This window comes from Chenopodium quinoa, unplaced genomic scaffold (assembly GCF_001683475.1).
Source record: "Chenopodium quinoa cultivar QQ74 unplaced genomic scaffold, ASM168347v1, whole genome shotgun sequence".
NCBI classification, from domain to species: domain Eukaryota; kingdom Viridiplantae; phylum Streptophyta; class Magnoliopsida; order Caryophyllales; family Amaranthaceae; genus Chenopodium; species Chenopodium quinoa.
Window position 1 is genome coordinate 359,738 of NW_018744460.1, and position 21,987 is coordinate 381,724.

The window sequence follows — 21,987 nt, forward strand, 5'->3', positions numbered from 1 at the left end:
TCATTAATTAATTGAAGGGAAATGCATGAAAAATTTAAATTTTCTGATATTTTTTTTCATATATAGTCATTATATACTAAGCCAAGTCTTTATCAGTTATGATCCATGAAGGAGAAAAATGCGTTGAGGCATTAACTTAGCTAATGTGTATGGCGGGTCTTTCTACTAACAGCATGTTTGGTAGGGTAATTTTTTGTTGGAAGCGAATTCAATTACCAAGGGTTTGGTTATAAAATTTATGTATTAATCACCATTATCAAAGGTTAATAGTTTATACATGCATATTTGTTAGCTCTCTAAAACCTAAGGTAACAATTTCCCTTGCCTCCCTCAAACAACAAAGGAGGGGGGAGGAGGAGGAGGAGGAACGACTTGAGTTTTAGTGATTTATTTTCATGGTTAAACACTAAAACCAAACAAATAAATGGATACAAAGTTAAGAGTTAAATAATCCTTTTTCTCCTTTTTGTTTGTTTTTTTTTCATCCCGTTTTCAATATTTACATACCAAACGTCCTTTAAATAGTAATAAGTACACTCTCATAAATGTATACATACCTAAATGAAAGTAAACCCTAGGTGTATACCACTCCTTAATATTTATAATCCACTAAACTAGTTGATCAATAATAAAACTTCGTTATGCCTACTAATTACATCACGTACATGCATGTCATGAATCGAGTGCTCTAAAAGATTGGTGAACGAAAACTCTTAAAGACGTAGACCTAAACGAAATTAAACCCTAGATGAATACCACTCTTTAATATTTTTAACATGTTAAATAAACTAATTGATCATATACAAAACTTGGTTATATTTGCTAATTTCATCACGTACATGCATGTCATGAATCGAGTGCTCTAAAAGATTAGTGAACGAAACTCAATCTCAAATTTATGGACTATTTATGAATTGGGGCATGCATACCACTATCTATATAATTGAGCTACAACCCCATTGTCTCAACAAAAGAGAGATTGTTATATACATCTGGATGCACGGTATACCTATGAGCATTTTATTCTCATTTTGATGATTGTTTTTCATTTATTCAACAAATGAATAACAAAAACTAACTTAGGGTTAGTTAAGTACACGGTATACTCGAGTGTGTATAAAATATTTCATCAACAAAGTTCTGCGTAGATCAAACTAGTTATTAGAAAGGAGTAAAAATGAGAATAGTTCAATAAAGATATTTTCCAACCAACACTTATGAAGCTAATTAATATCTAAATAATTAATAGTAATGTGATTGACATATCCAGTATTTTGGGCCATAAAGCCATTTGCCCTTTCATTTCAACATACTTGAATTCTCAAAGTGAATAATTATCATTTCGATCTAATCTTAGAAATGTAGACGTTGGATTAAATCTAAGCCACGTTTCCATGATTCTCCCAAACACGTACACATCTATTGCATTAAATTAAAATCAGAAAGTACAAAAAAAAAAAAAAAAAAAAAAGAAATATGGCGGGAAGATAGACTATGGTGGAAGATGTTAAGTGGTGGTGTAATTTTCAAGGCCAGCGGCACTCGTGAGTTCCCCTACACCCAATCTCTTCAAATCAATGGCCTACACGTGGCATACCTCCCCCAATTCTCCCCTCCCCCTTGCAAAACCTTTAGAAATTGTTACTTTGGCTTCATCCCCTTTGTTTTCGTTTTTGTGATATATCACGCGCTCGATATAATTATATAATGTAATCTAGCGAAAAATAGACTCAAATAAAGGGAAAAAAATTTGAGTTTATTTACTTTACTCTCTATCTCTCTTTATTTTTCCTGTTTTATTTGATTAATAAAAAATTAAAAAATAATTGACAAAAATAATCCCCACTTTACTTAATTCGCTCAAAATAATCCTAACTTTCGATTATTTTTTAAATAATCGAACTTTAATGTAAAATTGCTTCTAATGGTCCCAACCAATTATATAACTTGTTATCACAAGTCACCTAACACGTGTCAGCATGTGACTGATTCAAATAAATAAAATAAAATAAAATTTAAAACAAAATATAATTAAAGGAAATTTTTTTAAAAAATAATTGTTAAGAGAATAAAACCACCACCCCTCCCTGACCAGCCATACCTCCCTTCTCGCCGCTACCCCTATTGGAGACCAACCACACCGGCGACCAGCCTCCCCAACCTCCAATGCCAGCTGAGACCCATTCCCACCATTTTTCAACGCCAGTTGAAATTATTCTTATCAATTTTTTCAAATATTAAATGCGACAAATAATTAAGAACAAAGTGAGTGATTATGAGTGATAGGGAAGGATTTGTCTATTTCTAATTTATATACCAAAGTGGTGAATCGACTCCCAACATAGATCATATGCTAATATGAAATTGCTACCTTTTTTAATTTTGTAGCTTTACTTTTGCCTTTTTTTAAAAAAAAAAATCTTGGTAATTCTTATCCATACTAGTTTATTGCCAATTAATAGCGGTGTTAGTCTTTTGTGAATTTATTATTTCAAATTTCCAACGTGCTCATATACAAGATTACAAGGAATATGTTCATTGAAAATTGGAGACGGTTTTAAACTTTTTAATATAATAATATGGAACAATTGAACAAGTTTTTAGCTCTTTATATGTAATGAAACTGTCTTTTAAACTCAAAGACATTGTAATTTTTTCTTGTAAGCAAAGGTAAACAAGAAGTTAGAGTAGGGTTGAAGTATACATCTTCCAAATAACACAAGTAAGTGTTCCACATTGTGAAAAGAAGAGAAACTTAAAACACTCCTCATATTGCTATATGGTTTTGGAATGGAGCCTCTTTTGATCTTGTGAAGTGGACTATCTTTTTAAAGTAAAATTGGATGAATGTAAGGGCTCCAATATATTAATACTCTTCTCTCACCGTCACGTCATACCCACTAAAAAGGAAACCAATAAGGTAATTACATCTTTAATCATCATCCAATCAAACTAAAAAGGGATGGTGAAATCTTATTTATTAATAGTAATTCATAATGCCACGTCATACACACTAGAAATGTAACTAAGATAATTATATCTTTAATCGTCATTCAGTCAAACTAAAAAGGGATGATTAAATCTCATTTTCTAATATAAATGGAAGAATTAATCTCTATCTAGATTAATACACATTTAAGTTATTAAGTTTATCATTATCTTATTACTATAAGGGTTAATCCCCCATCCCTAAGTTATACTCACATAATCTCTCTTTGTCAAAATTTAGTATACATTTATATAGTCAAATTACCAATAAGAGGAAGCATTTACTTCACATCTTCAATCGCCATCCAATCAAGCTACAAAAGGGAAGATTATGTCTTGATAAATCATACACACTAGAAAGGTAACCATGCAAGATAATTATATTTTCAATTTACATTATAAAGCACAATTGGATGAATGTGAGGGCTCCAAAACCTAAGCACGCTTCTCTTATATCGCCATGTCACACCTACAAATTAAAAAGAAACTAAGTTAATTACATCTTTAATCACCATCTAACCAAACTAAAAAGGGGTAATAAAGTCTTATATATTGATAATAAATTATACACGTCATACACACTCGAATGGTAAGATTGGTAACCAAACCAAGATAATTATATACTTCGTATTTGATTGTCATCCAGTCAAACTAATAAGGGATGATTAAGTCTCATTTTCTAATATAAATGAAAAATTAAATCTCTTTCTATATAGGGGATGATTAAATCTCATTTTCTAATACACATTTAAGTTATCATTATCTTAATTTTATAGGGGCTAATCATCATGTATCTCTAAGTTATACTTACATCATCATAGTGAATGCCACATCATCCCTAACCCCTCTCCCATCAATATTTGGTATACATGTATATAGTCAGATTTTAAAATAAAGAAATGTACTATAAAATATATTGACACAATAAATAACATGCTTGAAAATTTACTTCACGCAAGAATGAAAACATCGAGCACTATAAATGTCAAGATAAGAAACATTTCATGATACTAGCAAATAAGAAAATTCTAAGTATCATAATCTAAGAGAATAAAATACTCCAATATTTTTTTCTTTGACTATATACAGGGATTAAAAACTGAAGTCATGATATGATGAAGATAATGGTGATAGGAAAGAGTGAAGGCGGGAGTGTAATTATGTTGTAAAAAGGTAGTAATAAAATTAAAATATTATAATTTAAAGACAAAATCAACAGTTAATTTTAAGAAAATATATTCTAATTCTTTTTATGTTTAAAGACACGTACATTGCAAAAGCTTTAGTGCAATTTTTAAAACCTACTTTGTATTTTCTAATTTTAACCAAATGTTCACAATAAAAAGTCTTGAAAAGTCAATTCTTCTCATTCGCATCAAACTTCTAATTGTATGTGTATCTGATATCTCAAATCTCTTTCAAGTTTCAACTAAACACCTTATAAGACTTTGAGTTTAAGTAACTTATTTCCCTTAATATATTGTGGGTGCCCAATTAGTGAGGACTAAATTGAAACTTCTGAACCACATTCCTATATTTCATTTATACTGTGCTTCCTCAAATCCAAACTTTTTGCCTCATCAGGGCCCAAAAAAGGAAAGAAGAATCAACCTTTACGTTATTCGTGACCTCAAAAAAAAAAACATTATATATTTTATTTTATTGTTTTTATTATTATTATATCTATTTATTTATTTTATTTTTATTTTTTCTGGGTAAAAAAAAAAACCATTTTTTTTTTTCATTTATTTTCTTGCTCTTAAAAGTGGCTATAACAAGTCAACACTTCAATTTTGTTATTAATTAAAATACGGAGTATTAATTACTAATTAAAAAAAATACTAGTAATTTATACACCGTTTTATTTTATTTTTTTATTTTTTTTGGTCTTTGAGGTGATTGTAAAAAATAAAATAATTGAGATGAGGTAAAAAGTTGAGTATATGTAAGAAAAAAATATTAATACATTAAGTAAGAGAGATGAGGATAAATAGGTATAAATTATGTGGAGGAGTAAAATAGTAAGAAGAGTTTTCTAGGATTAAAATAAAAGTGGCTCAATTTTTTTTAAAACAATTCAAAATTAAAATTGAGTCGAATTTTTCAGAAACAGGGAGAGTACTTAAAATAAAAACTACTCTATGTTTGCTATACTACATTTGTTTTTTATTATCAATAAATAAAGAATTTTTTACTTCGTATATTTCATAAATAATACCCCTTATTGCAAATAATAATAAAAAAAAAGAAATAGTAAAATTATAATAAATTAATATTCATAAATTTTGTATTGAAATGATTGTAGTAAATACTCATGTGAATAACTTAAAATTTAAATAAGGAATTTACTACTGCCGTTTTATATTATGAGCAAATTTTACTAATAATGGATGGTACACATAACACATTAATAAATTATGTGCACTAAATGTTTTATTTTCTCTTTAAGTAATCATATCTCTTTATCTTTCTCATCATCACATGCATCTCTATCCTTTTCTTTTCATTTAAGACTCGCACACAAATTTTTCTTAGGAATCCGTGTCAAACTATTTACGGAGTATTACACATAGGGGCGTTTGGTTAGAACAATGGAAACGAAGTGGAAAGGAAACAAATAAAAGGGGAGAAAGGAAATACTTAACTATTATCTTTTTGTTTGTTTGGTTTAACTGTGGAAAGAAATCACTTTGTGTTTGAGGAAGGTAAGGGTATTTGTTACCTTAGGTTTTGGAGAAATAACTAATGGATGGAATCCCTTACCCTTAGGTAATGATATTTGTTACTAAACTTTCTAACCAAGTATTCGATAACAGTAATGATTTAACCGAATCCATTTTAACTCAAAATATACACTAACCAAATATGCTCATAATATGAAACGAAGTTACTCCCTCCGTGTTTTAATAAGTGTTACAGTTTGACTGACACATAGTTTTGGGCAATTTAATTGACTTAAATAAAATAAACGATAAGTGGAGTAGTTGGAGTATCAAAAAATTGTAAAAGAAAGGTAGTGGGGTTAATAGTTTATTGAAAAGTAATTGAATGTGAGAAGAAGTATATAATAAAAAAAGTAATAGTGGGTTTGGGCGGGGATCATAAAAGGAGAAAAATATAGTATTTAAAGGTAGTTTTTTGCAAAAAAAAAAAACAAAGTATTACACTTATTAAAACGGGCGAATTTAATAAGTGTACCATTTATTAAAACACAGAGATAGTAATATTTTAGAACGTAGTAACTCGAGGCACGGAGGAAGTAAGCAAATTGTCTTTACTCTTCGGGTGATGCTGTGACACCCACACGCACCATCGACCGCCTATATATTCGCTTCATTCTAACCAACTCTTCTCGTATCTTTCCAATACCATCACCCCACCCCAATTCACCATTTTTTTTCTCTGTTATCAAAATTCCTAATATGGAAAATCTAACTCTCACCGGACTTCTTAAGGACGTCGCCGGAAAATTTCCAAATCGGAACGCAATTTCTGTTTCCGGCAAGTTTGATATCACCCATTCTCGCTTACACCAATTGGTCGAACATGCCGCCTCTCGCCTCCTCGCCGCCGGGGTTATTCCCGGCGATGTTGTCGCCCTCACCTTTCCTAACACCATTGAGGTATACCATTTTCTTTGATTTATTTTTCCTTCATTTTTATTGGTTGGTAAACAAAACAGGGTTCTAGTTTCCTTAATTCTCTGTAAAATTCAATGGTTTTGCCTTTTATCTAATTTTGCTAAAATCAAATGATTTTTATATTTATTTTACTAAATAAATATACAATAGTTGTAATTTTAATTCTTTCATAATACGGTAATACCAATCCACTTTATGTAACATTAACATGAATATGTTCTTGTAAAAAAAACATATGTTTTACTTTTATGTAAGTTTTGCTTTTAAAATTTTCGTGAGTTTCTTTTCTCTTGATAATATTCGCAGTTCAAACGAATTGATTTTGATTAGTAATTCATTATGTTCTTTAATATTACCTTAATGCACATTATATTTTGAAACTACAAACCGAGACGAATAATAAGATTTCACACGCGTATATTTAATTTAACTCCGTACCCATTAATACTAGGGAATAAAGTTAGTAGGGAATAAAGCGAGTGGAAAGCAAATTTATAAGAAATTAGAGTAACAATCCATGAAAAATGACTTTTTTTTTTTTTTTTTTTTCTAAAAAATTCTTGACTAATATAAAGTTATGTTAATGAATGGACAGTTTGTGATTTTGTTCTTGGCGGTAATCCGAGTTCGAGCCACGGCAGCACCATTAAACGCAGCCTACACAACAGACGAGTTCGAATTCTACCTTTCGGACTCAGAGTCAAAACTCCTCCTTACTTCCCCTGAAGGCAACACCGCAGCCGAAACCGCTGCTGCGAAGCTCAGTATTCCTCATGCCGCCGCATCTCTCGCCTCATCTGACTCCGAACTTTCTCTGTCATTCACTCACCCTGAATCAAACCCCGACTACTCGGTGTCCTCACTTGTTAACGATCCTTCCGATGTCTCGCTCTTCCTCCACACCTCCGGGACCACCAGCCGTCCCAAGGGGGTCCCACTGAGTCAGCTTAACCTGTTCTCAACTGTTAGGAACATTAAAGCTGTCTATAAGATTACTGAGTCTGATTCGACTGTGATTGTATTACCGTTGTTTCATGTTCATGGATTGATGGCTGGACTGCTGAGCTCACTCGGTGCTGGCGCTGCAGTGACTCTCCCCGCCTCGGGGAGATTCTCTGCGTCGTCGTTTTGGAGTGACATGAAGACGTACAACGCTACTTGGTATACCGCTGTTCCAACGATTCACCAGATCATACTTGATCGCCACCTGAGTAAACCCGAGACGGATTACCCGAAGCTCCGGTTTATTCGGAGCTGCAGCGCTTCATTGGCCCCGACAATTCTTGACCGTCTTGAGGAGTCCTTCGGTGCGCCTGTTTTGGAAGCGTATGCAATGACGGAGGCAACCCATTTAATGTGTTCTAACCCGTTGCCTGAGGATGGGCCTCATAAAGCGAGTTCGGTTGGGCGACCTGTGGGTCAGGAGATGGCGATTTTGGATGAAAATGGTCAGGTTCAAGGGCCTAGGTCTAAAGGAGAGGTTTGTATTCGGGGCCCAAATGTTACAAAAGGGTATAAGAATAATCCGGAGGCAAATAAGGCGGCTTTTCAATTCGGGTGGTTTCATACCGGTGATGTCGGGTTTTTTGATGAAGATGGTTATTTGCATTTGGTGGGTCGGATCAAGGAGCTCATTAACCGTGGAGGTATATATCTCTTATTTTGGCTTCTACTTGTTTAAAACCATTAATCTATTAATTGTGATTTTTAAATTAATTAACAAGGGTGTTTGTTTTAACTTTTAAGAACACATTGGAGTAGATTGACAAAGTTTGTTATCTAGTTAGTTCGGAGTTTAACAAAATAAGTAATGCCTTGGGCTGTTGGGCGCTTGTTTGTGTTAAATTTCTTATTTTCTGTTAAATTACTAAGTTTGTGGTTAATTACTATCTTTGTCGAACTTGTTACGTGACAATACTTAACAGGCATAATTGTCAAGTCTTTCCAAATTTAAGTAGTGTTTAAACCTAGTCAACTAAATAAATATAGGAATCTTGATATAACTATATTCTTTAATGTGCAATGTACATATGTGGTTAAGGCTATCCTTAGACTATGACACAAACGCTTTACATGTCTTAGACTCTTGGTTCGTAAGAAAATCCAAGTGTTTATTTTAATGGAATGTGACCATGCAGAAAAGTTAATGGGATATGGGTTTCCTAATCCTCTACCTACCTGTGACTATTTAATTTAGACGTGTCTGGTAGCTCTAGTCTCTATATCCCTATTATTCGCCTTTGTTCCTAAATAAAAAATCACATTTTGAAGGGAGTCGTACATGAATTTAAAAAAAATCTATTAATAGTACTTTGTAGTTTGCAGCATGGTCTAGAAAGCAGATCGAAAGAGGTCTATTTTTTTAAGGATTTTGGGAGTGTAAAACTCGAATCATCTTATACTGGCCTATTTAAAATAACCGCACTTGGGTAGGTGAAACCGTGATAGAACGTAGCTTTTTATGGTTGGTAAACTAAGTTTTCTTGGTCAGCCAAGGTAGTAGTCACTGTCTTTTTGTTATTCAATGGACCTGCTTTTTCTTCACCTTCGTTGGTTTGTAAATAATGCACCACTTGGTATTCCATATGTGTGATCGTATACATTCAAGTTGAGTTAAAAGTTAAAATGTCTGATATGTGAAGTTGTTTTCTGCCCAATTTTTTTCAGGGGAAAAAATATCACCAATTGAGGTGGATGCAGTGCTCTTGTCCAATCCTGACCTTGCGCAAGCTGTTGCTTTCGGGGTCCCCGATGACAAGTATGGAGAGGAGGTGTGAACTAATTTCCATCTTTTCTTGAGTTTAGATTATAAGCAAGACTAGTTGTTAGTCTCGTCCTTTCATAATTAATCACGAAATGTTCATTCAAAGAAATGTCTTGCGTATCATGCCATACATATGACTTGTGGATGTGGTAAGCTTATTTACTTGGATGTTATGGATATTACTTTTCTACACCAAAAGACGAATACACGTGTAGTTGAGTCATTACATGCCTCATGATGTGGTTGAGAGGTAAAAGGCATGAGCTGGTAGTGTTTGATGTTTCTAGGATCGTGTGTGGTTCGGTTGGATTTCCAGAACTGAAATTGCCTGATCAATGCTTTCTATTACCATTCATGTACCTGATAATGACATATGCTTCAAGGGATTTGATACTTTTATTAATATGCTCTGTTAATGATGCTTTATGTGGATAAATAATCACGGTATGCTTTTTTCATGGATAATCAACCACTTGACTAAAAAAGGCGCTGCAAAAAACTAGGGGAGGAAAGAAATTCAGCTGTCTAATTACTTGTACATTTACCATTATACAACGTGTTATACTAGTGAAATCCATGGCTTTATATGAATATCCTCTCTTTGTTGTACGTCGTTGAAGTTTTTATCATTGAGAATCTGGAATTTGTTTGCTTAAGTTTACCTGATTATGTTTGTGTTATGCTGGTTCTTGCTATGAACTTGTGAGGATTGGATGGTCGTTGATCTATTTTTGCTACATGGACAGATAAATTGCGCAGTTATTCCAAGAGGCGGAGTGGAGATTGATGAGGAAGAGGTGACAAAATTCTGCAAGAAAAACCTGGCATCGTTCAAGGTTCCTAAGAAAGTTTTCATCACGGACTTCTTACCGAAAACTGCAAGTGGGAAAATCCAGCGAAGAATTGTGGCTGAGCACTTCCTAGCTCAGATCTCGACTGCTAAAGTTCCCAAGTTTGGGGCTTAGTGAACGAAGATGCAGCGCCTTGTTTTCTAGGTGCCCTGAATTTGACGATGTTCAATGCTGTTGACCGTTTTGAGTTTTAGCTAATCAGTGCTGTCCATTGGAATGAACATTGTAATGTTATCCCTTATCCTTGTATAGGTTATGGCTTATGGATATGGGGTACTAACTACCAAGTGATATATATATATATATATATGTATGTATCAGAGATAAAACTAAGTCATATTAGGATAGAAGTCGAACCATCATAAGATAATATGTGAAGACTTGGTTGATTAATACACTTATTTTGTATTTATATTTCATTTGTTTATTCCAGAAGCAGATCTTTAGTTCTTTAATTTAAAATATCTTGTACTTTGTATAATATTTTTTTAAAAATTCTGTGATTAAAACTTCTATGTTCAAAAATAATTATCACATCACACTGTTTTAACTTACTAGTCATAATAATTGAGTTGATTTTATTATATTAGGACGGACGAATCCAACATGTCCATGCCAGTCACAGGACTCACAGCTACACAACAACATAGAATAGAGAATGGACTAATGAATCGTGTGTGTGTGGTGTAGAGAGATGAAAAATGAAGTGGACCTCTATAATAAGAATTGGATCGGAGCACAGAAAAAGATATGCAAACATGTTGAACTGAGTTTAGACCACACAATTTTATGTGCTTTGCATTGCAAACAATCGCTAGCCGTGTAGTTAATTGGCTATTGGGTGTAATTCATTGATTTGAGTTTCATTTTCACGGGTGATTTGGAATTAGGGACACAATATTTTACTTTCATGGCAGATTGGCAGCTCATAGTTATTGTCCCACAGGAAGTACTGTACAAGAATTTCTGAAGTTTTTTTGAATTTCTATTTTCCGCATAACTTGTTTATTGTATTTTTGTTAACAATTGGCATGCATTATACTTGTGATGTTGCTGTTTTCTGTGGCGTATAAACTACAGAAACACATTTAAAATATTAACATCGAAATATTTTAAAAAGTCAAAATAACCCTAAAGAATAATAGTGATGAATATTGGGAGGTCGATTTAAAATATTAACATCAGAAACACATTTATTTGAGGTTAAAAGAAAAGCCATAAGCCAATGACAATATCTACATCGAAGGAGTGACTTGTTATTATCAACTAGTGTGTGATCCGGGCTTTGTTTCGAGTGATACTTTAAATAATTTTTTTTTTACATTAGACGCTTCAAAAGACTTTTTTTTTTTTTTTTGAGTAAATTAGAATACAATGATAACAATAACTTATTTTGGATTTTTTTTTTGATTTTTATTCTACTTTATAATACTTATTATATGTATTTATACATAAATGTGGATTATAGAACATGATTTATTTCTAGCTAAGATGGTAATACATGTGAAATGACAATGTAGCATGATGCTAGTGGAAGAAGAGGCACACATGACACATAGACAAATTTAGGAACACTTTTTTAAATTTTCACTTTCGATTCTCAAATGAAGTTTGTTGGGAACTTGGGACAAAATTCCAAAACTCAAAGTCAAATCTTCAATCTATAACTAATACTAAAGTAATTACCGTTGATATCATCACTTTCCATGTGTCAATTTCTTATAATAAATTTTCCCTCCAAAACTATTATTGACATCATTTTTTTCAAAAAAAACTTTTTCGAGATAAAACTAATATTTGAAAATGATTGATTAATTATGTTCCTCATTTTAGCTCAATTAATCTAATTAGAGGGATCACGGTTTGTAATGTTTTGCTTAAAATATTTATATTACACACTTACAAGAAATTTTTATAATTAAAACCGTGTATCGCACGGGACTGACCTAGTAACTAATACTAAAGTATAAACCGTTAACATCATTCCCTTCCTAAATTGTACACACGTCATGCTCTCATAAAAAAATTTCTCGCCTAAATATATTGATGACATCATTTTATTAATTTTTTTTTCTTTTGTGTTAAATCTTTCCATCTATTATGCCCAAAAATAATATATGGGACTAACATTATAAAATGGAGAGAGTATTAGATATTTACCAATCTCAAATTAAGGACTATTTCCCATTCCCCCAAATTATTGAAACCCTTATTGCTTTTCTTCTTCCTTAATTGTGTTGTTTTGTTGCCTCTTTTTTAATTTTTTATTCCTCCATCATTATTTTAATATTTAAATTTTTGCTTATTTTTCTTTAATGTGTGCAGATATTGATTCTTTTGTTTTATAATTTTGATATTTAAAGTAATTGGGCTTGGATCCTCTTTTCAACCCCCATTGTCTCATCAGTCCAAATCTCCAATATCATGTACATATGTTCTTATTAGCAGCCCACCCAAAGTGCCTCCTTTCTCAAATCTCACTTTCTCTCCTCCCATTTTCCAACCCCTAAAAATTCACTCTTCTTCTTCTTCAATCAACAAAAGCAGCAATCAATTCTGAGTTGATTTATTAGTGAAAAATGGTGAGTAAAAGACAGAAAGAAGCTCGAAAGAAGTTTAAACAAGAAAACCCAGGTTTATTCCCAACACCTGAACCAACTCCCCCTAAAGACCCCAACAAAAAGAAGAAGAAGAAGAAGAACAAAAAACCCAAATTTAAGCGCGATAAATCTGACCCCAAAACCCTAGATGATAAACCCCGTAAATCTTCTTTTGCTAGAAGACCCTTGAGAGTTCCTGGGTTGAAGCCTGGTGATTGTTGTTTTATTTGCAAGGATTTGCATCATATTGCTAAAAATTGCCCTGAAAAAGCTCAATGGGAAAGGAATAAGGTATTTTTCTTTCGTTTTCTGAGCATTTGTAATTATAATTTTGATGAAATTTGATTTTCTTAGTGACATTGAATGGAATATGCTATTGGGTATTTTGGTAGGTTGTAAATTTTTCATTTGATTGAAATTTTGTTGCAATTAAGACTCTGTATTGGCATAAGGGTAATAGGTGATTTTTATGTAACATTTTAATTATTAATACTCGAGGAAAGAATGCAAGTTTTATCAGTTAGAATGTGAAGATTGATTATTGAATTTCTGTTCTTGATATTGGTTTTTGGTGTATGTTTTATACTGTTTTGTAGATATGTTTGTGTTGTCGACAACGCGGTCATAGTCTGAAGAATTGCCCTAACAAGAGTGAAGAAGTTGTTGAACAAAAGTTATGTTACAATTGTGGTGAAACTGGGCATTCCTTGTCAATGTGCCCCCGACCACTGCAGGACGGTATGCTTATCTGTGTCATTTGATTCTCACTGTCGGAATTGTCTTAAATTGATTATTGATATGAAATGTTGTTAAAATAACTTTCATTTATGCTAGTTAGATTGATTTATTGATGTGGAAAATTGTTTGAAATTTGATTATAATATATTGGTACACATTTTGGGCTTTCGTTTCGCAGATATTTTAGTTTTAGATAGAACTTCCTTTGGTGTAACCTGGTAAGCTGTGTTTTGGCGAAAGGAGAATGTCTCTTAAGTTGTTTGACACTTAAAAACTCTTTCATATAATCTATATTCAATATCATAGATGAGACTTGGTCTCTTGTAGTTATATGATCTGAGAGAGCTAGTCATTCCGTGCTAGAAGTGCAAAATTAGAGTCAATATTCTGTCTTTTTCTTTCATACTTTTGGAACATTTATTCTCATTGGCCTGTGTTTGTAAATAGACCCATCATCAAAACCATTTTCTGCATGGTTGATATTGGGGGTTGATGTGCACCCTATTCAGCAAAGCTCAGCTCCCTATCTAATTTAGTTAATGATCAGGTATAGAGTGAACTTTTCAATCAGTTCAACCTGGTCTAGAATTTTATCACTCTTTTCTAAAACGATTTTTCGAACTGCCAATAAATGCTCGACCCAAGATTCTTTAGATCACTTCAAGCCATTGCTTTCCCTGGCTTTTGCTCTTTGTTTCTTCATTCCAAAGTAATAGAGTTTACATGCTTGATTGTTTTTATACCTTTACGTAATTTCCTTCTTTTGATGCTGTCTGGTTTGTGGTTTCTCTCCACACGTCAACTCATTACTAGTTACAAACAAATCACTTAGGCAGAATGCTTCATCGTGATTGCTGGCTCCTGTCGCATAACTTGGTATCTTCTTGCTTTTCATGTACACTCTCCATTGCAAATTGTTTGCATAGATTAAAATTTAGTATTTGTTTCGGATGGAAACAATGAGACCTCCAGCAGATCCCTTTTTAAGGAGAAGACTGATCTCGGTCCAAAGAACACTGGAGCAATAGATTTCCTGCACGGCAAATAACACGTAAACTAGCCTCGGGGTGTGGTTGCCGAGGAAAGCCCCTCCGATGCTAAAATCAGTTCAATTAAGAGAGAATGCTATGCAAGAGATTTTATGCTTGAGGCTTTAGTTGCATGTCCAATAAATGAGACAGTTGATGGCTTTTATACCTTTGCTTGAAAGAGGAGGTTTGGGCCCTTGAAATCAAGCGGGCTTGCCATGTTGACTGGGTTTTGTTGACTTTAACATGCTTTGGAAGGTTGAACCTTGCTTTGGGCTTTACATTGAGTTATTTGGACTGGCCAATTAGGATGACTGGATTGGACCCAAACAGTATTATTGAATATAGAAGTGATTTTACCCATATCTTTAATGGTTTGTAAATTAAACAAAGTATACATAGTCTTTTAATGGTTTGTAAAGTCTTCAGTACTCGTGTTGAATCTTACACCTGATATCAGTTGGAACTTGAGATTTTGGTCCAAAGCTTTCTCTTATTTATGTTCTTTAAACTTTTTTGCTTGTAATAGTCCACACCACCTTCCATGAACTTAAGGTCATCTATACTTATTATATAGCGGTGTTATTACATACATTTCTTCGGTTTATCTTCAAATTAATTCTGTTAATTTTATTCCCTTTTCTTGGGGTTTACGTAGGTGGAACAAAGTTTGCCCTATGCTTTATATGCAATGAACGTGGACATTTGAGTAAGAACTGTCCTAAAAATACACACGGGATATATGTGAAGGTAAAACTAGCTTTTGTACATTATTGCAAACCAACATATTTGTATTTTTTTTTATTTTTTATCTAGCTTATTTATATTACATTATATTCCTGGATTTTTCTTACAAGTGTAATGTTTAATTGATGGGCAGGGTGGGTGCTGTAAAATATGTGGTGGTGTAACTCATTTAGCTAGAGATTGCCCAGATAAAGGAAGTGCTCAAGCTGCTGGAAATAAAAGAGGTAATGATCAGATTCTTCTACATTTAAATTGCTTATGCAGGAGACTCGAGTTATGAACATCCAATTGAACACATATCCCGGACCTCGTAATTGAAAGGGATGATTTACCTAAGAACGTTTGAGAATATATTTGTATGTGTTGTTTTTCTCTTATTATACTCCGCAGGTCACTTTTGATTTGGCATCATTTCAAAAGAATTTAGCTTAGATACCATATTCCGTTATTATTTAAAAAATTTCATCACCACCCCACAATTCCAAATTTACAAAGAAGGATTTGTTTTTTTGGATATAGAAGTATTTTGTAATTCTTACAAGGGTATCAATGTATTATTTGTATCGTGAAAAGGAAATAAATATTAGAATTATGAAACACAGCTTGTGAAATTCATAGGGGTAATATGTGAAATTTCAAAGTTTGACTTACCAAATCATTATGGACTATCATTATAGAATGAATTAAAACAGAAATGTAGCCATTTTCGGATGGAGTGTTGTGCTTCTTGATCATCTGTATTACCATGATGGTAATTCTAAATGCATGTCCATTTCATCTAGTTGAATGTTATGAGATATCACTTGACACTTGTTAGTCATGATGCTATTGAGTCAAAAAAAAAAATTCATTTGTGCTGCTGTATGCAACATCCCACAGCGTCTGATGTTTGCTTATATAATGTTTCATTATCAGTATCTATACTAGAGCAGTCACAATCACGAGTTACAAAGCTCTATGGTGGGGATGATCTTGAGGACGACTTCATGTTGGAGGAAGACAAAAAAGTCAAGAATGACTTCAAGAACACTGAAGGTGATCTTGCATCTGAGGAAAACCATAATCATGCAAAGGTAAAGAAGAAACAAGGGCCAAAAGTGGTGAATTTTGTAGGTTGATATTGTTGATCAGAAGTTGAGGTAATTCATTATTTTGTAAGCAAAAGGCAGATATTTGTAAAATTTGATATAAAAGTTTTCTTGTTTTTGTATCATGCTAGATGTCTCTTTCTCTTCCTCTTTCTTGGAAAATTTTGTTTCGGTGTTGAGCATTTTTGCATATTCGGCCTGTAAGGCTGTATGAGTTTTGTATTTCTATGATTATTTCTTCACGGTCTGCTCTTGTCTTTTTTTTTTTTTTTTTTTTTTCGGTTTTTTAATTAATTTTTTTTTACTCGTCAATTAGGATTACAGTTAATGTGGTATCCATAGCTTGGTCTAGTGGTGGGAGTTTCATTTGGAAATCTTGAAGTCCCAAGTTAGAGTCCTTTCCCTAATGGGTGTGGGGACTCAGGAGCTTACCTTGATTGTGTTCGTAACAACAGTAGTTTGGAAAAGAGTGCTATACATAACAAAAAGCATTTAGACCAAAATTGATTTATCCACATTTGGAAGAAAATTTGTTAAAATTTTGAGATTAATTTATTGAAAACGTGGTTAAAACTTTTAATTTTCGAACTTAGAATTGTACGTATGACGTATATGTATCATGTATGTCAACTTAAATAACGAATCAAGTATGTTCTTCTGATTTAGTCCAGCCCATATCAAGTATTGCTAACCAATTTTGATACTGTCAACATTAACATCAAAGAAGAAAATGGAGACCATTAACATTTGGGCTTTGTAATTAGAGTATAATATATCAACTTATTTAGGAATTGTTGCATTTTTTATACTCTGTAACCCTTTTTTTTTATTTTTTTTTTTTTTTATAAATTATGTGATCTAATTCGTCTAAATCCTTGTTTTCTCTTGTAAAAGTTGTGAAATTATTTACTGTAATTATTTATACATTTTGTACTTAATTTTCATCTTAGCACACAAAATAATTTATTACTTGAACCTATCAAAAAATAAATAGAATACAATTTAAAAGAATAGTATAGTTTTTTTACTACATCATTGCAAAATATTATTAATGTTGCTAAAAACGATTTTAATTATAAATTAGACAACGTGTATAAAATAAGTCATATGTTAAATTTGTAAAATTCCTAAAAACTCCATAATTGAAAAATAAAAAGTGGATTAGTAGGACAAAAATGCAAAAATTATTATAATTAAAATAGTCAAAAGGTGGTGGGACGTGACTTGTTAGCTAGCTTAGACGTGGCAACAAGAACAGTTCGTCGTAGCCATGATCAGCCCTTCATTTGCTTATTTTTGGGTTGCACTTTGGTTTTCATTAGCTGGTCATTTTTCTACGTGATTAATTTCATTAATTTATTTCTTTCAATTTAATTTTATTAATATATTTTTATCAATTTCTCTTCATTGTCCGCACTTTTCTGCCCCCCCCTCAGAAACTCACCCATTCATGGTTGCCCTTTAATCAAGGATCTCTCTTCTCTTTCTCTATCTACATTCCTCATTCTCTCTCCCTTTCTCTCTCTTCCCTTTTCATCTTCATTTCTCTTAACTCTACCTTTGTTTCTTCCTCTCCAATTGTGTGTCAATCAAACTGCAACAAAATGGTACGTTTCTTGATTGCTTCTCTTGTTTTATTTAAATTCGTGCATATAATAATGGTATCATTTGATAATCTATAACGAAGGTTATTGTTATTACAAATTAAGATTTGCCAAAATATGAATACTTAGGGGACGTGTTTAAAAGCACATACGAAGACTTAACCATCAATTTGCATGGTTATGTCCACAAGTTGATGAATATTCTCTACATTTTTAATTTTAATTCTTTATGATCATTGCCATGCATGGTACAACATGATCATATATTTGTTTGAATTTTTTTTAAAAAAAACACAATCTTAAGATGTTATTATTGTATGTTGTTGGAACTTAGCGTTGATCAAATGTTGCCTACAAACTTTTTTTTTCTTCAACCATTTTCTAGGATAGAATTTCGATCAATGTAGAAGAATCATACGATTTCGCGATTGACAAATGTCATGTAGTACCATAATCTTGAATTGTTCTTTGCTACGTCTGACGGGAAACTTGTTTATGTAATTGACTAGATCAATTCCGATTTATATTCATCTAAAGTCAAATCATGATGATAAAATGCAAAGGAAAAAAAGAAAAAACAATTTTTGTACTTGTCTTTTAAAATAGAACCTTTTGATTCAATGAAATCACTTACTCTTTGTAACTTACCTTACAACCAAAATAATCACAAGTTGACTATCATTTGTCATGTTCTTGATACTATGTACTCCCACAAAATATAGTCCGGATTAACCTTTGTTAGTCACATAAATCATGAATGATTTCATTAAATGGACGTAAAATTAGGATTATTGGAATAAGGGAAAAAAAATAATTAGAAGTTGGTATTCTTTTGGTCTACCAACATTATAGATCACAATGAACAACATTGGTCTAGGTTCAATTTTTCATAGGTTTAGTAATAGACGTCTGTCGATACTGCATAAGTAACTCTTAATGTTGTTATAGTTAGTGTGAAGCACGTCACAAAGCGTTACTATACATTTTCTGTATAAATATTTGTTACATATTCTACATTTGTAACATGAATATATGATGAGGATATTTGAGTTACTTTGGGGGACTTTCGTATCTATCAAAAATGAAACACTTACATGATAATCAACAATAGCACTTGTTACATGTAACGTTATTCTATTTTGTTGTACTATATGTTAACCATATGGTTGTGATGAAATGGGAAATTTTCGGGGTCGAAAATATAGGCGAACGCTGCGTCTGGTATGGCTGTGGATGATGAATGTAAGCTCAAGTTTCATGAGCTAAAAGCAAAGAGAACATACCGCTTCATTACCTTTAAGATTGAAGGCCAACAAGTGGTGGTGGATAAGTTTGGGAGCCCTGAGGAGAGCTATGACGATTTTACTAACTCTTTACCTGCTGATGAATGTCGTTATGCCGTTTTCGACTTCGATTTCACTACTGATGAGAACTGCCAGAAGAGCAAGATTTTCTTCATTGCCTGGTACGTATGCCATCCTTTTCATGTTCTTGCATGTACAACTATAGACAAAAGTGCTAATCATTATTACGTATTCGTGTTTTAATATAAGTAAAAATCAAATGAATAGAACATACATGACCTTAATTAGTATGCATTATATGTACAGTACAATACTGATAAAATGTTGTATATATTGTTGTTATACATTGGTTGACATCATCAGTTGATCATACAAAGTATTAAGTTTATAATATCAATAGATGCATCATTTTGACTTTTTACGTCACTTAGGTACATATCACTATAATTAATATCGAGTGAAATACATGTAATTACATATAGGTCTCCAGACACATCAAGGGTGAGAATGAAGATGGTGTATGCAAGCTCAAAGGACAGGTTCAAGAGAGAACTTGATGGAATTCAAGTTGAATTACAGGCTACAGATCCAAGTGAGATGAGCTTCGACATCATTAAATCGCGAGCATTATGAGCAACGTAACACTTTTAATTTGTTTCGATGAAAATTACTCACTTAATCGTCGGTTTTATGCAGCAATTCTGCTTTGTTGCTGTTTATTTGTGATCAACATTTGTTGCTTCAAAAGTCCTTTATTCTTAGGGAAAAAGAAAGGGATCCAAAATGGTTTTTGATTATTTTTCAGAATCGAAATTCTAAGTGTAGTGCAGAGATGTAACATTGTGCACTTTTTAATCATTTTCAGTACTATGATCGGTTGGTTTTTTGTGTGCTACTATTATTTGTATTATTGGCAACCAATTACTTAGTTCCTGTTCACGAACATGAGTTTTTTAATACTTTATAAATAATAATTAATATGTGGATATTAACTAGCTTAGTTAGATAAAGATTGATTTTCAAAGGTAATTTTTAAATAATTTAGGAATGAATCATGTGTTATAGCATTCATCCTTAATGATTCTCTCTCAAAATTGTCATTCATTATGGTTAATTGGACAACTTAGCAAGGTTAATGAGTTGGCAACTGGACCATGTTTTAAGAAGTGGGCCGGCACTGTATTGGGCTGCACATTTTTTTTTTCAATTAGGTTCACTGAGGTCTAAGATCACATTAGAAATCCATGCTAGGTTTAAGAAGGAAAAGTGGAAAACCCTTCGATGTTAAAGTACAGTAACTATGTTGTGAGAAGAATTTGGAGATAGAATATTTTTATATAATTCTTCCGTTTTTTGTAGTTGCATCACTTTTATTTTTGAAGATTTCTAGACAATTTTTTGAATATAGAGAGGTAGAGAGAAAAAAAAATAAATGAGCCGTATGTGATAGGAGAGAGAAAGAGAATTTTTTTTTTTTTTTTTTTGAACTAGTAGGGCAACAAAGACAAAATGAACAACCTAAAGACAAACACACAAAAATAAACAGTAAAAACTAAACTACTAAGCAAAGCCATAGAGGGCATAATAGACTAGACTCCTGCTAAGCTCGGCACAAGTCTTGGTCTGGCAACTCCACACAAGTACTCCAATAAAATGACCTGAAAATCTCTCGGAATTGCTGAAAATTTATTAGTTAAAAAGGAAAGTGATGCAACTAATTTAAAAACTTTCTTTTTAGAAAAGTGATGCAACTAAAAAAAAACTAGAGAAATAAGATTTTCATTATTATGCACAAGGTACAACCTGTTATATACAGTAGTAAAAAGATAAAGAGTATAATTTATTAGCAAGTGCCCTACGATATATGGCTGCCTAAAAGGGTTTTTCTCCTAAAATGTTGCCGATCTTAGCTTCTTGAATGCCAATCGATAAAGTTTTATTTCAATAAAGGTTATGTTGGGACTTGAAGATGGTATAAGATAGAAGCGAGGGCTTATTTCCATAAAATTGATGTATATACAAGTACAACCGATTGTATAATAGGAAGGTACAGCTTAGCAAGTGCTTCATGATTATTTCAAGGATTTTTCTCCACCTAACGTTGCCGGTCTTCTTGAATGCCAATCGTTAAGGTAATAAATCAACTTGGCTTTTTGGGGAGATGGAATAAGAAGTAAGGGCTTCATCATTTCATAAAATTGATATATATATATATATATATATATATATATATATATATATATATATATATATATATATATATATATATATATATATATTCTCGTGAGTCGTGAGTGAGATTTCTTAATGATCATTTACTTATTGAAAAAAAAAAAAAAAATCGGTATCCAAAAATTCAATTAGGTCCTGTTCACTTTACCTTATTTTTGCTGAACTGAAATTATTTTTACTAAAATGAAATTATTTTTGTTGAACATAAATTATTTTTACTAAATTGAATTAATTTTACTGTACATAAATTATTTTTGTTGAACCTAAAATTATTTTTACTGATTTTTTATTATATATTTTTTTTAAAGTTATTGAATTTTACTGAACTGAACTTATTTTTACTGAATTGAAATTATTTTTACTGAACTAAACTTATTTTTAATGAACTGAAATTATTTTACT

At 32.2% G+C, this 21,987-nt stretch overlaps 2 protein-coding genes across 2 annotated transcripts; both read left to right on the plus strand.

Moving 5' to 3' along the window:
• The first annotated feature begins 6,327 nt into the window (after window positions 1-6,327).
• LOC110697055 (oxalate--CoA ligase-like) lies at window positions 6,328-10,699 on the plus strand. The gene is made up of 4 exons (XM_021874391.1): window positions 6,328-6,611; window positions 7,225-8,275; window positions 9,297-9,400; window positions 10,140-10,699. Exons 1-4 carry the CDS (start codon window positions 6,411-6,413, stop codon window positions 10,356-10,358), a joined length of 1,575 nt encoding a protein of 524 aa, XP_021730083.1. The 5' UTR covers window positions 6,328-6,410; the 3' UTR covers window positions 10,359-10,699.
• Window positions 10,700-12,266: 1,567 nt separating this feature from the next.
• On the plus strand, window positions 12,267-20,248 carry LOC110697335. The gene is made up of 9 exons (XM_021874717.1): window positions 12,267-13,135; window positions 13,441-13,582; window positions 15,269-15,360; window positions 15,491-15,581; window positions 16,273-16,473; window positions 16,577-16,653; window positions 17,810-18,052; window positions 19,255-19,514; window positions 19,836-20,248. Exons 1-9 carry the CDS (start codon window positions 12,824-12,826, stop codon window positions 19,984-19,986), a joined length of 1,569 nt encoding a protein of 522 aa, XP_021730409.1. The 5' UTR covers window positions 12,267-12,823; the 3' UTR covers window positions 19,987-20,248.
• The last annotated feature ends 1,739 nt before the right edge of the window (window positions 20,249-21,987 follow it).

What these genes read in the sequence shown, in the direction of transcription:
- LOC110697055 (XM_021874391.1), top strand. Translation starts at nt 6,411, where the DNA reads ATGGAAAATCTAACTCTCACCGGACTTCTTAAGGACGTCGCCGGAAAA. An exon ending in CCTTTCCTAACACCATTGAG is followed by an intron (nt 6,612 to 7,224) that starts GTATACCATTTT and finishes ATGAATGGACAG; the next exon opens with TTTGTGATTTTGTTCTTGGC. An exon ending in ATGACAAGTATGGAGAGGAG is followed by an intron (nt 9,401 to 10,139) that starts GTGTGAACTAAT and finishes CTACATGGACAG; the next exon opens with ATAAATTGCGCAGTTATTCC.
- LOC110697335 (XM_021874717.1), top strand. Translation starts at nt 12,824, where the DNA reads ATGGTGAGTAAAAGACAGAAAGAAGCTCGAAAGAAGTTTAAACAAGAA. An exon ending in CACACGGGATATATGTGAAG is followed by an intron (nt 15,361 to 15,490) that starts GTAAAACTAGCT and finishes ATTGATGGGCAG; the next exon opens with GGTGGGTGCTGTAAAATATG. An exon ending in CATATTCGGCCTGTAAGGCT is followed by an intron (nt 16,654 to 17,809) that starts GTATGAGTTTTG and finishes TAATTTATTTCT; the next exon opens with TTCAATTTAATTTTATTAAT.